General features: G+C 46.4%; 2 protein-coding genes across 7 annotated transcripts in view; one reads left to right on the top strand and one right to left on the bottom strand.

Annotated features, from left to right (window-relative positions):
- The window catches only part of DOCK1 (dedicator of cytokinesis 1), a 484,302-nt gene that overhangs the window by 212,954 nt on the left and 253,642 nt on the right, over positions 1 to 17,706 (top strand).
- INSYN2A (inhibitory synaptic factor 2A) overlaps positions 1 to 17,706 on the bottom strand; it is a 58,029-nt gene that overhangs the window by 15,960 nt on the left and 24,363 nt on the right. For 5 of the 6 annotated variants that reach the window (XM_032490668.1, XM_032490666.1, XM_032490665.1 and 2 more), the window contains one exon: positions 795 to 866. The exons of the other annotated variant lie outside the window; for it this stretch is intronic. In XM_032490668.1, coding sequence (XP_032346559.1) covers positions 795 to 866 — 72 coding nt within the window. The remainder of the gene's footprint in view (positions 1 to 794; positions 867 to 17,706) is intronic. 6 annotated transcript variants of the gene reach the window in all.

Raw genomic sequence — 17,706 nt, 5'->3', positions numbered from 1 at the left:
TTCAGATGTATAACTGTGCAGGGTTTTTTTTTTATTGTTGTTGATATTTTGGCAAATCAACTAAAATTGTTCTTCAGGCTTAGTTTAAAAAATGAACTAAATCATAACATCTCTTATTGCTCTCATATTTTATATGTGAAAATTACATTTCTGAAAAGAAAAAAAAAAGACAGTAACATTTCTGAAGGTTGTGATCATGTCTTAAAATCCTAAATTATTGCCAAAAGCCAAACATGCTTGTTGCCTGTCGAGAGTCTGCTGCGTTCGTGTTGATGTGCGTAATCTAAACCCATTTCAAATTGAAAAACACGAGGACCCGCCGCAGGGCTCCAGACAGGGGATGGTGCCCCAAGGGATGTAAATGCCACCATCCTGGTGCGTTCCCAGGAAATGAACTGCACATTTGATTCCTCTGGTACTCCTGGCATATACAGTGTGGTTTCCAGCCTTTGATCTGGACCATCTGAAGGGCTTATATATCCCAGCTGTTCTGGAACACACAGTACAGCGCCCACAACTATTGATTCTGCGGGAACAAGCCATCAAACGTACACCAGTTTTTGAAACCTCTAAGATGCATTTGCAAGAGACACGGTTCAAGCTCTCCCTCATCCCATGACTCTATCCCTGGGGTTGGGTAGTTAGAAGTGGCCTAGAATTATGGTCAGGCACGGCTCTTTACTTTTTGTCTGATAGAATCACCCCAGCATGGCCCCAGATGAGTCTTGCATTGGTGGGTAAACATCATTTGTCACTCATAATAAAAAAGTGGGAAGAGGAGAATGTTAACATACCTATAGATAATACATGCACTGTTCCTGCATGTGTCACAATTAGCTGTGTCTTGCCCAGTCCGATATGAAAGCCTACAAGATAAGAACAGGAGAGCATTACACGTGGTGGCTGGTGGTCGCGGGCTTTTCTAGAGCAGACACCTCCAATCAGATGCTTTCCCAATGCCACGGCTCATCATGGAAATGGAAGTTGATTAATGTGTTTCCCGCTCGGCTCCTGTCTCTGCGTTTACTGTATACAACCAATGCGACTTCTGCAGCTAAGATATTTAAATTAAATCCGGGATGTGAACATACAGCTACTGGATGAAGTAAATAATCCGATTTTGTTACAAGCAGAGAGAATTTGGGATGTTTCAATGCAGCGTTATATTTATGGTGTTCTAAAGAAACTCTGAGGGGAAACCACCCCCCTCATGCTGACTTGATGGCTTGCATTTGCCCCACCGCTTCTTCGCCTGCTAGGGGAGGTGTCTGCAGACTCTGGCCCTCAGGCGAAGCCCACTCTTGGCTTGATTTGATCCTGCAAGCTAAGATTGAACTTTACGTTCATAAATGGTTAAGACACATGAAAAGAGTAATAATATTCGGGACACATGAAAACTAATATCATTAAAATGTCTGTGTCCATAAATGAAATTTAAAATTTTGATAATAAACAATAGTGAAAATTTTTACGTAAGTACCTATAATATCCTTGGTCTGCAAATCTCAGAATACTCACTCTCTGGCTCTTTGGAGAAGAAATGTTGCTGCCCTGTGTGGTAGAGTGTCACACTGCAGAGTCATGCCTTCTGACACTTCTCCGGCTACGTTCTCTGGTGAGTTCTGTTGGTCCTGTGAGACTAGACATTTCTGGGGGAATGGTGGGGATGCAGACTCTCCTCCCTTAAAAAAAAATAACCTCAGAGTATTTTCTGGGGTATATTCTGGAAGGCTGTAGAGACTTAGAGGTTTGCTGAGAGGATTTTCTTGAGTATGTCTCTTCTTGGCCCAGTCACCCTAAGAAGCTAATCTCGAGGAGTTACACAATGTTTTATCCACCACTTTGGCTGGCCTTTCGTCTCTGATATTTTTAATGTGCTGGCATATTTATTCTGAATATTACTGTGTATTAAAGGACAGACATGATGACCAGAATCTGTTAAGTTGGTGGCAGAGAAGAGCCTCCATCTGAGTTGGCTTATGCACACTTTGGGGGCACATTTACATTTCTTGAGTGACTCAACATGATCATAGTGCCCAGAGGTCTTCTGTCAACATCGACAGTCGATATTTTTATCACCTGCACTGTGTACACTTCTCCTGTATGCGTCATGGGTTTTGAATGGAAAATAACTTTTGTTTTCCTCATTATGTTTTGTGTTACATAAACATTTGACAAAAGGATTTTCCACCTCATGCCAGGTGGTCCCAGGGAGCTTTGTTTGATAAACTCGGCCATGACTTTTGAGTTCTGTGCATTTCATTGATTAATCAAGTGACTAAATTCTGCCCCCGAGTGTTGCCAGTCATTGCCTGTGACCCACTATATTTGAGCCAGGATTGGAATCACCTGCCACTGCATTCGTGTTGCCCTTTGTCTCCCATCGCTTCTGTATTGGGTACCTTGGGGTGCCCACCTGGGGTCTTTTCCTCTCTCCTAGGCTTTGTCAGGAGGGGAGCAGGGAGCAGCTTGTGCATTCCACCTTCCTCTCTTCCTGAACCCTTTCCTCCTGATGACTGGCCCCCAGAGTACGTCCCTCCTGAACCTTCCCCCCCGTCTCCAGATTTGTCGAAACCGTAGCAGGGTTCCTCCGTGTCAGACATCGGTTTCCATTCGCCCACCATGCCTTGGGACATATAAAAGGTCCTTTCTCCACCCCACTGATTTTACTAGAGCTCGGTCCTAAGCCCCGGTCTGACCACGGTCATTTTGTACAGAGAAACAAGCATGGTCCCCGAGAACATGTCCTCACAGGGATGTGTCTGCTGCAGAACGTGCAGTCACGCCGATGGCTGCGCTGCAGGGAAGGGACTGCTCCCCCGGGAGTTGCACTGGTGTCTAATAACCACCAGTCAGCGAAGAGGATACGTACTTGTGGTCTAGGTGCACTAGCCACATGCTAAAGGTCAGGCTTTTAAAAGAAAACAGGCAAAAGCAGGGGCATTTCCTAACCATACTGTCTGAGGAGGACCCTTACTGGGCTCTGAGGAAAGCCCGACTTCCTCACTGGTAGAACCTTCCTGCTCTAGACCTCGGGGCAAATCTCCATCAAACCTCATCAACACCAACTGCCCTTCCTTGCCCAGCATCTTGGAGTTCCCAAGTGTCTCACTTTCATTAGAGCCCGAGTCCTCAAATTAATTATGCTACCTCATTTTGCAGAGGAGAATACAGTAACACTTCAGGTCCGGGATCTCATTATTCTTAGACCCCAGGCTTTGGATGCTCCGTGATGCCCCGCTTGCACGTTGGAACCAGTATCCTGCACTATGTGTAACTGGCAGCTGGGGACAGTTAGTGAATCCAGCAGTGACGGGACAAAGGCTTCAGGCCCATGAAATGCACAAGAGGACTCTCTTCCAGGACCTTGGAGTTCTTCTGTTATAAATTTTCTTTTTTCAGCCCTCTCTGAACAGACTATTCTTATCACTTTGTAGAAAGCACACATTTCTTTCCCCGTTACAGTCAGTAAGCAAATAGTTATTTAGTGCCTATTAAGTGTCAGGCCTCATTCTGGCTACTGAGGAGACATTTTGGAATGAGAGAGAGTCCTTGTCCTTATGGAGCTTAGAGCCGAGTGGGAGAGCCAGACGGGCAACACATAAGCACATGAGTGAATGAAGGAAGGAGGAAATGAATGGCTTTGGATTCTGCTACGTGTCAAGGAGATATTGCCGAGAGGTGGCTTTGGTTTACACACTGAGGACACTGCATTTGGAATGAGACCTGGATGGTAATGAAAGAACAGTCAGTTATCTGAAGATCCAGGGACGAGTTTTGCAAACGGGGCATCACAGGTGAACACCTCAATGGAAATGACGTTGACATGTTTGCAGGACAGAAAAAAAAAAAAAAGGCTGGTGTGGCTGGAATAGACGGAACGCAGGGGAGAGAAGGGAGACAGATCAGATCACGTAGAATAGGAGACTCTTTGGATGTTGTTTTAAATTTACTGGGAAGCCCCTGTAGAGGCTTTCTCATATATGGATGAACGAACAACGTGGAACACCCTCCCTCTTGTCTTTTACTCTCACTCCTCTCCTTCTGTAATGTCTCTTTCATTCATTTTCATTTTTCTTGGTTCTCTCATTTACAGCCCAACCTAACTCACTCAGTCCTGAGATGCAGTATGATTTGGCCGAGAATACGCAAAGGAGTCATATGTCTACTTTATAGGGAGACATAGCTGTGGTCACTCTTTTTAAAGCTAATTTAAAGGAAGAATTGGTGATCAGTCATGTTTTCACTTTGTGTGAGAAGTATTTTCAGGATCTCGTTGCCATGAAGGGTTCTTGGGGTGTTTCCAGGGTTTTGTTTACAACCTTTCTTTTTTTAAAGTATTCAAACGTTTGGAGTCCAAAGAGGTAGTTTATAAAAATGGATGTCAATGAGAGATTAGATTGTGGATAAAAGTTAAGGTGTTGCCCTTGTGGACAAACTAACCATGTGGTGAAGTCATAGGCTACCTCCAGTAGCTACTGTCAATCGAGGTATGTCTGCCACAATTTATTAAGCATGAGGGTGTTCTGAATAGAGGGCTTAAACTCTGTAATCCATTGTGCTTATTGCTTTAATAATCCATCTAATTGTCCTTGGGGCTTCCAAGATGCAGGGTTTGGCCTCGCTGATAATTTTATGGTCCCATTAATAATTGTGTTGCAGCATCTGAATGATTGTGTTCTCCAAATACAGACAAAACAGATAAGTTCTTTCTACAGGATAGGGAACACAAAGTGCTATTATGGAATTTCCCCTATTTTTTTCCTTCTCGCTTGGAAACAAGTCATAAAGCTAAGACTTGGAATGATTATCTTTCCGGATTGCCATTGTCACAAAGAGGAGCAAACGGAAAACCTAACTGCTGGAGCAGATACTTCTCCATGGACAGCGGGGCTAGAGGTCTTTTGTGATTAGAAGTTTGGAGAAGAGAGAGCTTAGATTATTGATGTGAAAGCTGCAGAGGAAGGCCATCTTGATCAAAAATTATCAATTTTCTGTCTTGCACGTTCACTGCTACCTCTGTAAGGCTCTCTTTTCTTCTGTTTTGAGGAACCTATACCTACATAGGTTTGTAACCCTGCGCCTGTCACAATGCCTGGTTACACTCTGGGTGTTTGGTTAACATTAATTTATTAACCAAATAATACAGTCAGTCTCTGTGTTCTCATATTAAGTCCAGTAGCAGACAAATCTAATGAAAAAAAATGCCGAGTGCAAAAAGCAAATGAAAAATATAAATTATGAAAAGCTCTGGTCCTCACTTTTTTCCTAGTATGAAAGGATCTGTGGATCCCAATGATAAGTATGCTCATTGGAAACAGGGATTTTCTTTTTAATCACTGTAAACATGATCTTTGCAGCACCTGATGTTTATCACCCCATTGCTGTGAGGTGCCATTTGTCAGTATTTTCTGGTCTCAGCAACGTATTTTAGGGGGTGGGGGTGGGTGGGAGGGGGAAAGCCTAACATTCAGCACCAAGGACAGCACTAAGCGTCCAAGGTGCTGTCTTTTCTGTTCCATTGACTCTCTTGCCCCCCATCCCTCCAGATCACAGCTGTAACCCAGGGACCATTTCTGGGGCCCTGACCCTCTCCTTGCTTGATCCCCTTTGGGCACTCATTGGTCAGGGTGGTAGGTAAAAGAGACTAGACACGAGTTATGAAATTAATATGGATGTAAAAAGAGCATGGACTTTGTGGAATGAGCAGAGGAGGAATTGTCCTTGATTTGTTAAAGCGGAAGGTTTTGGACAAGCTAATTTTACAAAGTAATTTTGGTGGAGTCCAGTTTGAGAGCCATTTCCACTTCTGCTCTGTATTGAACCAGATTTCTTCACAAGACCTTGCTGTGCTTTAAAGAAAGTATGATGAGTGTCCTTCATCCAAGACAGTGTGGAGGTCTAGTTGGGGCATCCCCATTCAAAGAAAACATCGGGTCCTCCGTTCCTTAATGGCCTGGGATTCTCAAGTTTGGCTCAGCATGCAGTTCATCGATTTCTAGCTACCTTCAGCTTCTGCTGAATCTGCTCCAATTCTTTAGTTGTCATTATCAAAACTTCCTGAAGATAAAAATATACTTTTGTACATTTATATGAAATAGACAGCATTGGTGACAACTTGGGGTTTGCAAGTCTTCAGGTATTTCCACTGCAGATCAACAGCAAAAGAGGTGACGAGGAATGGGACTGAAAGAACAAAAGTAAAGAAGGGAAGGCAAAGGGCAGAGCAGGTGTGGCGGTTTTTATAACAAAGCCACGGGAACCATCAAGGAGGAAGGACGCCTGCCAGCTTCATCCTGAGCTGTAGCACGGCTGTGTCCTGGGAGGCAGGGATGGAGAGCAGGGGACAGGAGTGACAGGCGGCATCTGCTTTTTCATGGACTCATCACAGGGAGATCTAAGATAGCAAGGCCCTGGGTGGTAGGAGTGGGTGCTGTGAAATGTCAGAGAAAGGTCACACGAAAGCTTTCTTCCTGGCCACATATCCAAGTGGCTCAGTGTCTCTGAGACCTTGAAGATGGGGCCGGAGAGCGGGGACTGACAACTCTGAGTCTCCATCCCCCCTCCCTCCAAATTGTTTGGTGAAAATGTCAGGAATGGGAAAAAATGTGTCTTACAGTGCCTGCTATCAGAAGCAAAGCCCCACGAAGTTATAAGCATCTCAGAGAAACATGGTTGGAAAGAGGATATAATTCTATGGTAATGACTGGTAATTATGAGTACTGAATTTATTAGATTGACTTTAATGTGCTATTTCTCCTGCCATGACCCACAACACTGTTTTCTCCATAAGATCTTAAATTCCCCATGGAAAATTCTCTTCTGGCATTCCTGGGGAACTGTAAATGGAGTGTTTGGTTTTAGATTTCAAAAAAGCATTCTCCTCTCAACCAGCATCACTGGTGTGTTAGCACGCACCCTGAGGGGCCCCTCCTCTGTCTCTGCTTCGGGGCACCGTGCAGGGCACCCAGGGCAAGTGGCCCTGGTGCTAATTTGTTGGTCTTTTAAATGACATGGTGATTTTCAGCCAGTTTAGAGTTTCTAAAAGCACAAAAGCAAAAGACATGTTGTGTAATATTAAAATCAGGGCTTGATCCTTTAAATGGGGTCTTCAAAATACTGGTTACCTGGGGTACTGGGGTTGTCACTTTGAATTAAATCAAAGGTATGTGTTAGGCCTTCTGCTAAGACAGTGGTTGCTGGAAAAAAAGGAAGGAAGAAAGAGAGAAAGAGAGAAAACAGCATGATGTCTGTTCTGGATAATTTTATGCACTTTAACTTATTCTCCTGATTTTGATCTTTCTTGTTCTTTCAGCTTTCTCACTGGGTGCCAAAAACCAATTTTTTTTCTTCTGCATCCTAGCCCAGGATTGTGCTCCAGCTGTCCCTTCTTGATAACTAAGCCATCATTTATGTCAGCATCTTCAAGGGCTTTCCCACTTAAATGTCTCAAAGTGACATTAATTAGAGGCATAAAGTGATACCTCTACTTTTGTTGTGGGAAATGAAATTTCATAAATAGTCAAACTCAGCTGTTTTCAGTGACCCCCCTCCCTGTATGTTTTAAGGCCACGTCTGGAGGTAGTTCTGGCTTTGTCCTAAGTCCAAATTCACACTCAGAATTGGCCAGATTATTCCCTGGAATTGTAATTATCTCCTATATCAGCTGTTTGGTTAAAGGCTAACGTGAATTTACCCCTATATGCATGGAAATGCAACCATATCTGTTTTATTTACTTGATCTATTAAGTGTCAGGATTTGGGAAACATCCAACTTAAGTTTGTTAAAAAACAATGAGGTCGATTTTCCTAACAAATGCCAAGAACACCCACTGGTCAATAAAAGGCAGAATGGCTTTCACTGGCAACGGATGGCCGGGTCTCCTCTTCCCCGGAGCTGAGAGGAGCCGTTCTGTAGCCAGTGGCCGACTTAGTATGTTAGGCTGAGCAATTCTGTGTTCACTAGGGACCAGGAATCCCCAAGTCGACAGAGCAGTGTGTTTGTTTCAAAAACTGAGGGTGTATGCCTGAAGCATTGTGCTGTATACCAGAAACTGACACAACATTGTAAACTGACTATACTTCAATTAAAAAAAAAAATATATATATATATACACACACACACATATAAAATGGAAAGAAAAAAAATACCTGAGGTTGTGTTTTGAAGAGTACAGACTAACAGGGACCCCCAGCTCTTTGCGCCATCCCTGGTTCCCCCTGCCTTGGGGATGTCTGACTGTTGAAGCCTTCTCGGTATTCTGCACTGTCACCTGTTCTCCAGGTGCCCTTTGGCCAGCTCTCGGTGACTTTCCACCAAAGCGCCTACCACTTGGTATCGTGGTGCCATGCTTTGTGTTTTTCTTTGTTTGCCCAGCCAGCATCTGGCGTGGCAGTCACAGGAGAGGTGGCAATAAAGATTTGTGGATGCATGGAAGGATGAATCCAAGTGCAAATGAAAAGCAAAATTCATTGGGAAGATAACTTTGTCTCAGTCGGTCTGTGAGGGTTGGTTTAGTCCCTGTTCTAGCGGAATTTGGCAGCTCTTACTTGACATTTAAATAAAACTTTAAAAGACTCGCTTCCATGTTTCCCGTTCAGTCCCTTGACTATGGGAGAGCAGTGCCTGCACTGGCGTTTCTGTATTGTAATCGCTGCATCATTTGTGTTTAGAGAACTTTAGGCAGCAGTCGTCATCCAACCCTGATTTCTCCCTTCTGCCCTTCCGTCTGTAGATGGTAGGTCAGGCAGTAAGGCCAGGCCTGTTGACTACTGGTTTCCTCTGTTCATCTAGGACTTCTTTTTGGAGGAAAGGAATCTCTTGTTGAGATTGAAGTACATCAGATACTTCTCCCTGCACACACTCATATGATCCTCCTGAATTTAAACAGGAATGTTCCAGACGGCCATTGTATAAAACAAGAGCTGTTCTGGTTGGCACCATTGAAGTCCCGTGTTAGAAGGAATAAATCCCTCTATGAACATGATTGTTGGAGTTTGCAGTACTGTCTGGTTGAGTCTCAGTTCAGCTGAAGACAACTTGAGGGCTGACCTGGGAACCCCAACACTATGTATGATTGTGGCTTGTTGGAAATTGTGCTGAGGTCTAAACAAATTACTGCAAAATGACGTGTGAGAGCACAGCCCATTTATAGTTTGCGATTTTCCCATTTGTCTTACCCTGACTTAATTTTTTCCAGGAATTGAGATGTGGACTTTTGATCTATATACAGACTCCCTTGTGAGCTTATTAAACACAGGGTAATTTTCAGTAATCCTGGCTATTTCCACGTAGTGTTGTACTTATAGACCTTCAAGCGCTTGGCTATAAATTAGCCAAAATAAGTAACTGGCTTTCGCCATGTGTGCGTGTTCAGTTCACGGGATGTTTCCTGTGTGCCAGTTCTGTGCATTGGGAGCAGCTGCTTGGATGAATAAAACACAGCCCTTGTCCTCAAGACACTTGAAATCTAGACCACATACGTTTCCAAGCTGAAGGAATTGCTGGTACGTAAAGGGAATAAGTTGCTTAACTTTGAAAAGCAGCTCCCTTTCTATGGGGCAGGTTTGTGCTCATTCATTCGGACCAACATCCCTGGTCTGTACCAGCTCCTCCGTTCCCTCCTGGGCAGCCCAGCACAGCCTCTGGCATATCCCCAGCACCCTTCCAGACAGTGGACACTGATGATATCATAGACATGTCTTTCTCCCTGTGGCTGAGAGCATGTGGGTGGCCATGGACGCGGCTTCATTTGTCCTCCCAGTCCCAGCAGGTAGTCTGGTACCTTCTGCGGAGCAGGGCTGGAGGTGTGTACCACCAATGGCTGCTAGAGTCAGTGCTCTCCTCCCTTCTCTACTTGAAACTTCTCCACAACACTTACCACCTTGGAATATGCCATCTGTTTGAGTTACGGTTTTGCTTTCAGTGTGTCTCCCCGCCTAGAATGTCGGCACCCTGAGGGCAGAGATACGTGGGTATTTGTTCCCTGATGAACATCTGGGGCTCACACTGGAGTGACGCTGAAGTGTAGTGAGTACTCCAGAAACATTTTTATGAATAATGAATGAGGCAATGAATGAATGAATAAAAAACTGAATAAAGAACCTGCCTGAGTATTCTGCTGGGTTAACAGACGTCCTACCCTTGTGCTTCTGAGAAGGAGAACAGGGTGGTCAGTTCTGTGATGATCTCAGCTGGATCAGGGGAAAACCTCTGTCTACAAGTATGACCACTATCCCATCTTAAGTTTCCCCAAAGTGGAAAAGGCCAGTCATCTTCTGCCTCCAACACTCTGTTATTAAAGTAAATGGCTCCATCTGCACCTAAACCAGCCCCCTCTGCACCCCTGGGAAATGTCATTGCTCTATCTCGGAAGCAACCTGGTGAACAAGTTTCACTGAGACACAGCCTATGAATAATGAAGTCGGTGGCTTCCTTCGACGGTGTTGACAAATTAACTTTAGCGGACCCAGCAGCTCCCCAAACGTGGGGACACTATAATTCTGGGGAGGCGCTGGCTGTTAGGAAAGCCTTTGAGGCCTGTTTTCATTACAGAGAATTAAAGTGAAATGGGGGGTGGGTGCAGCATGCCAGCCAGTGGGAAGACTCAAGGCTGTGGGCCTCTCCTCCAGCTGGCCTCCTTGCTTTCCCCCTCAGCCGCCTGCACCTCCGCCGGCCCGTCTTCTGATCCCTGCCTCTGCCCAGGCCCTGCCCTAGCTCTCTGCCTCCTTCCTTTTACGACGGGATATATTCTTAGTCTTACTGCACAGTCATTATTAGTACTGTCAGAAGGGCATGCAGATTTGGTCAGAGACAGAGATGAGCACTGTTTTTAGGGCAAGACTTTTTTTTTTTTTTTTTTTTTTTTTTTTACTGTTGTATAACCATATTTCCATAATCTAAAGTCATAATAGGTAAAACTCAGGGCAGAGAGTCATTATTATTTTGTGTGTAGACTGCCTGGTTACATTACAAACAGGGCAAAGCTTGCAGCCTCTTTCATAGATTCCTGAAATCAAGGAGGCACTAAGTTGCAGAATGGTGACAATAATGACCAAAAAAGGCCCTCGCCCCGTAGGGCATCAGGAATAGCTATTAATAAAGAAAACCGCTTTTTGAGGGCTGAGCTGAGGCTGAGTTGATTAACTTGTTTCCTGGAGGAGAGATAAAGCATAAGCTATAATTTATTGAAAATTAATGAAAACGAATTTGGTGGCACTGGCTACCAAACTAGAATGAAAATGGGAATGTGTCTGCGGCATTAAAACAGATTTTTTTTCTGGGTCAGCATTCCTCCCCAGTTCGAGGATTCTCACACGTCACGTAATGTGCCAAGACTTGAACTTGAAAGCAGGAGTCTTGTGCACTGGGCGGTGGTTCCAGTGGTAAATTGCCACAGTGCTTTTATCTCTGATTTGTAATTTCTTCTGATTTTTTTTTTCAGAGCAGATTAGTTAACAATTTTAAATCAGAACTTGCTCTTCAGGAGTTTTTGTGTCTTTGTTCCCCAAACCTGACGTTAGACTTATTTTTAAACCAGTGCTTCAGAGCGCGTGTGGCTGAAGATTAAAACCTTTGCATTTTGGTGTCATCATTTAGCAAATTCTTCATGTCCAATTATGAGATGCTTATCTGGGGAGATGTTCTGGTGCTGTAACCATTGAGATATTGACAGACAATTTTTTTTACTCAGTTTCTGGTCAAGATATGCCCATTTCAAGACTGTCTCTACCTAGAGGAACTCATTTCTCATAAATGTCCATTCAAATCTGGCTTTTAAAACACAGACTGGCTTGTTTTTATGGGGCATTAACAACTTTCCTTCAAGGCTTTTGTTCAAATGAATTCGGACGTGAATTTGATTAAGGGGGAGCCTGAGGGGCCCGTGCGGTCACAGGACAGATGGTACGTGAAAGCTTTGAAGTGGTTTTGCCAGGAAGGGTACTCATGGATGAATGTGGGTCCCTGGACTTCCCAGATCAATAGCTTTGATTTTTCTGAAATTACCTCGCAGAGCGGATTCCTTTTACTGACTATGAGTCCTTAAAAACATACTTTATTCCTGGGATCCCTTCAAAGGTGGTTTCTGCTACCTCTTGCATTATAATTATGCTTTCTTCAGAATATAAATTCACAGGGGCCTTCCCAGGTCTGGCTGCAGGAGACTCTTGACCCCTTCAAGTCGAAGGAAGAACCCAGAATTGCAGTAGCAACAAAAATGCCTGTTTTGAAAATCTGTGTGGACAGAGCAAGCTTCCCATCTTCAGAGGAAGGAGAGGCTGGTGCTGGACCTGACAGGTCCAGGTGGGAGTGCTGTCTTTCCTATTATCCCCAGCCTTTTGACTTTGGGGATGTTAACTTAACCTATCCAAGCTTCAGTTTCCCTGATGGAAATAATTCTTACCTTACAGGGTAATTCTGGGGATTAAATAAGCCAATGCAGAATGGCCACCATATTGTGGATGCTCCAAGTGGATAAGCTCGCTGGGTGCCCTGCCTGGAGAGACTCATTTCACTGGAACTGTCCTCCAGGTCCAATGGGAAATTGAGTTCAAACCATTTTTGCATAGCTTAGCAGAAATTGCATGAGATTTTTTTAAAAAAGTACTTGAAAAGTAGAACTTACATTTCGTCTCTCTTTTTTTTTTAATCCGAATTCTGGGACACAAATCCATAAACTCCATAAACGTTCATGTCATGCCTTGAATTGCTCATTTTATCTACAAATGGGGTGTCTGAATTGCCTAGTGGCTCAGTGGTGAGGCTTTTATTCACCTACCAACTTAAAAGGCTAGAGAGGTATTTGAAATCTATTTTGGCATTCTGCACAGGAAGATTATTTAAATTACATTTTCAAGTACGTGTGATACCTACATGAAGCCCAAAGCAAGAATTTGGAATGTGTTTTGTAGTCTCACAAATATATTTGCCTCATTTTTCATATTAGGGGTGGAAAGGCTTATTATTGTTTAAGAACTTAAAAATGGTAGTTATAACGTTATATAAGTATAAGCTACAGAAAAGACTCACCGCAGCCCTGTGCGTGAAGTGGAAAGAATGCCGGAGAGAGTATGATGTGTGCTTCTATTTCAAAATCATAAAGGAGGCTAACTTACACTGGGGCTTAGAACTTGACTATTTTATCACAAATATATGAAATCCATTAGTTAGGAAAGAAAAAGAAAACAAGGGGGGTTTCCCCTGAAAACCATTCAAAGGATTGCAAGCTTCCAGGACAGAGGTCAGCTCCCGCATGCTTAGCAGTGGAAGAGATAAGGGAGGGAAGAAGTGTCAGGAGGAGAAAGAGAACCTAACCGCGGGATCACTCTGCGTTTCTTAACAGACATCCGCAGAGAGGGCTGTGTGGCTTTCTCTCTCTCTCTCTCTCTCTCTCTCTCTCTTTCAACTTCTGTATGTATTTTATGGCAGTGGCTGAAATTATGATGTTCATGGACATCTCTGGAGAATTCATTCTTAGGTCAGACAGGAGCCCCTTGTCTCATGTGGACTGTCCTTCTTTCATGTGGGAACGTGCAGCTCAGAGGGGCGAGGCTGGGACGAGCTGGGAACAGTCCCACGCTTCCTGACTCCACATCAGCTGCCTTGCCTGTGACACCAAGTGAACTCTCCCTGTACATTCCTCTGAAAACAGCCGCAAAGCTTGATGTCTCCATTCTGTCATCCTCAGCCCCTCCCGATCCTTGGAAATCACCCTGCCCATAGAGACCAACGAGAAAAGCTCTCTGGAGGTGTTGACGCTGGCTCTCCTGTATCACCTCCCTGCATCGGGGCACCTGGAAGCTGCCTCTGGGTCACAGGGGCACTCGGAAGGACATGACTTGGAGTGCACACACGGCCCTGGGCCGAGAGCCTCGTCCCCAGTATTTTATTTCATCTCCCAGAGAAGCCCAGGAGGCGGGGCTTCTTAACACACACAGCCAGACGCTGAGGTTGGAGGGGTTCACAACCATCCCCAAGCCCAGGTGGGGCCGAGGGCCGGGGCACAGTCGCCCGCTCAGGACCGGCTCGCTGCAGAACCCGGGTGGTTCCCAGAAGATGAGTAAACCACGGGAACGGGAGGCAGCCTCAGCCCACTGGCTGCAGTGTGTCACGATGCTTCGGGTTTACAACAAATGTGCAGAGACACCGAGGCTGATTTATCAGGAACATTAGAAAATGTAGCGCTGACATTCTCATCCCGTTCAGATAGGGGCCGCAGAGGGGCAGGAGTGCACCTGGCAGGCGGAGAGCCTTCCTGCTCCCGAGCTCAGTGCCACGCGCTGCTCTCCCCTTGCTGCTCCCACGCCCTCTGTCCTGTGACGCGCTGTGCCAGACACCCGGGGGGCAGCGCCCAACATCCCAGAGACGACCCACGGGGATCAGTCTGCAGAACCGCAGAGGAGCCCCCCTCCCCTCTTTGAAATGCGGCCGTTCCCGCTCACAGGTGGAAGACCCTGGTCTCCATTAAGTGTCTGGGTTTCGGCAAAAGCAACGCAGGCGCCCTCTAGAGGGCGCCCGGCCGGCCTGAGGTGGGACCGCCCACTGCGCCCAGCACCCCCCTCGGCTCCGGGAGGGGGCTCGGGGTGCCCACCGTCGGGCCCCCTCGCCCCACGCTGGGGCCTCGTCGGCTCCCGGGTTCATACTCTGGCTGCTGCAGTGGCGCCTGGTTGTTCCTTGCGGGCTCTTTCTGCTCTGTGACTGAAACAAATCAAACCGTCCTCTCCTGCTTCCTCTGTAATTGCGATGCAGTATTTATTCTGTTTGGGCATGGATAATTAGAGAAAATTCAGAGAGATTTCTCATCCCCTGACAGGTCCTTCTGAGGAGTGCCTGGTTCTGAGTGATCTGTCAGGATCAGGACATAAGGTAAAGCAAGTCTGTAATGTCTGTCCACCAGCATCACTGTCTGGGGGAGAGCAAGTCGCCGCGTAGAAATACGTGTTGTGATGACCTCGCACTGCTGCTGGGAGAGCGAGACCTTTTTCATGCTTTAGCGAAAGGCTGTCCGTATTCACGTGTGTATACACGTATAAATTACAGATATGTGTTTAGGACACACACCCTTCCCCTGGCAGAGTAAGATCCTGATGGCCGTACGGGCTGATGAACGATTAAGTGCAGGCTTGTACAGTGGCCTATGAACCCTTCAAAGGGGGCCTGAGTTGATTTGACTTGTATCCTCTCCTTACCTGGCACAGTGCTCAACACTTAGGAGACTCTTGGTAGAAGCCTCGTGAAACCTATGAATGGACCATCCACCTGTCTCCAGGGAGTCCCATGTGGGATTGTCCTGCACCCATATTGTCACTGGGTTTCTAGTTGAGTAACTGGTCACTCCATTTACAAGCCCACGTAACGGGAGCTCGGAGCTCCCGAGTGGCCCGTGCCCGTTTCTGTCCAGTTTCGTGAGCACGGCAGTACTCGCTCGTACGCATGTTGTATACGGCTGTGTTCACGAGGCAGTGGCAGGTCTGAATCATTTGAACAGAGACCACATGGCTTTCGAAGCCTGAAGTATTTACTCTCCGGCCTCTGGCAGAAAACGTTTGCAGCCCTCTGCTACGTCGGACACCGACCTCGAGGTCTTCCGAGAAACAGGTGCTGCCGGCCTGGGCCCCCATCTCTGCGTGTAGGCACCCCTCCCCCATTCTGTAGCAGCCTCTCTTGTTTCAGTGATGAGAAGGAAAACACAGTTGAGGAAACATGACTGCAGGATGCCACGCCGGGTTTGTGTTATTAACTCGTTGCTGCCCCTCAAAGCTTTACTCTTATCTCCTTGGCCCACAGAGCCGCTGACAATGCTGTCCTCAAAGGGCCCCTGATGTCAGGGGAGTCCCGTGGCTAATTTTCCTTTCCTATCACTGTATTTCTCGGACTCGGGAGAACAGGGCCTCCCGCCGTGGAGAAATCCCTTTCCGGGGGAGGCTGACTAGGACCCCGTGGGGGAGACTGACTCACTGGATTGATAGCCCTTGCTGCAAGCTACCGGCTCCATGGGCTCGTTGGCTGTTTAGGATGTTCTCCTCTTATGTGATGGTCTCACATGTGCTGTGACTCAGTACAAAACCCCCAGAGTCTCATGATTTCATCCCTGCCTGTTGGTTACATTTAAGGGCCCGGTTTGGCCTAGATTCTATGGCTTCTCCCTCCTCCGCCCACACCCAAGCCTGCAGGTGACACCTGGCAGATGCTGGGAGAGACCGAACCTGTGAAAGAACCTGTTTCACTCTGGGCAGAGGCAGACCCTGCCCTCTTGCTTGATGGCTCGAGTAAAGCCTCTCATAGTGTCTTCGGGTCTTCTCTTAAGGACAGAGTATCTTTGGGCTGTCACCAGCCAGTGAACCCCTCAAGACACTGAACGTGTGGGGTGCCACGGTCTCAGAAGTCAGCAGCCGTCTCCCTGCCAAAGTGCCACGTCTGGGTGGCTGGTGACAGCACACCCTGAGCGCTGCAGCCCCACACCCTTGGGTCAGAGGGTCTCCTGCCCAGCCACCCACAGCTGCTCTGGGGAATCACGACTCTAACAAGAATTGGCTGGGGTTTTAAACTCAGTGCCGCATCTGCCCAGTTCTCAGCCTTCAGTGACTACCTTAGTGACTTACTTAGATAGCCTGGGTGACCCTGAACTTCCTAGGCAGAGACAAGAATAATACTGAAAGCACTGAGATCAGCAGGATAATTCTTGGCATTCATGCATGCAGAGGGTTGCCCGGACATTTTACAAGGGACTAAAAAGGCACGATCCTGAATACTTTTTGCACATCTGCCGCTTATAGAAGGTGCCCTACTGAAATGCTCCTGTTAGGATATGTCCTTTCTTCAGTTCTCACTGCGTGTTGGTTATTGTTAAGACCTCTGCCGACATCGTCTTTCAGCTTCTACCATCTCTGTTTAATAGAAGATGGAAGTGAAGCTCACTGAGATTAAGTCACTTGCCTAAGCCGGAAACGTGCTCTGCCGAGGCCTTTCAGAAGTCTATACAAGCAAACGAGAGTAGTGAAAGCATCTCTTATGAAAAATAATTTGGAAGCGACCGAAACCGGTCGTGGCTGGTGATACAGGTATTCCTGTGCACGGTGTGGAGAACTACCGCAGAGAGCTTGCCTGGCTAACTCAGTAACGCAGCCCGTGCCGGCCCGACGGTGAGCTTGCATGAACAAGCTCGGCAGTGGGGAGAAGTTCTATTCAAGTTATACATCCAGCGTAATTTGCCCGTGGCCACACTAAGCCAAGTTCAGCGAGTGTGACCCATGGCCTCACCAGGCCAGGCGCAAGCCTGCAGTGCAGTGTGGATGCGGGCAAAACGTGTCACTTCTTTTCAGAGTCGTGAGCTCTGAAATGCACACAGGATGCCTGTCCTCACTGGACCCCTCGTGTACGGAGGAACTGGGAATGGAACCCAGGACCTTATGCATGCACTCTACCACTGAGCTACACCCACCCCCGAGACTCCTCTTAATGCAGGTAAAATTCTGTATGAAGCAGACCCTTCCCTGCTAATTTGGGGGTGGAGGGTGGGGAGAGACATAGATGGTACCCAGCTTCTGAGGATTCTCCACGGTTGATAACTTATAAACTCTAGAGTGTTTTCTAGGCTAAACTCCATCAATATTTTAACTTGGTCATGAAATTCTTTGTCACGTTACATAATGACTGTATAACCATCTACATAAAGTAAAGTGACTTTTCCTATTTTCTACCATGAG

This window comes from Camelus ferus, chromosome 11 (assembly GCF_009834535.1).
Source record: "Camelus ferus isolate YT-003-E chromosome 11, BCGSAC_Cfer_1.0, whole genome shotgun sequence".
Classification (NCBI taxonomy): domain Eukaryota; kingdom Metazoa; phylum Chordata; class Mammalia; order Artiodactyla; family Camelidae; genus Camelus; species Camelus ferus.
This window is presented reverse-complemented; position numbering and strand designations above follow the sequence as displayed.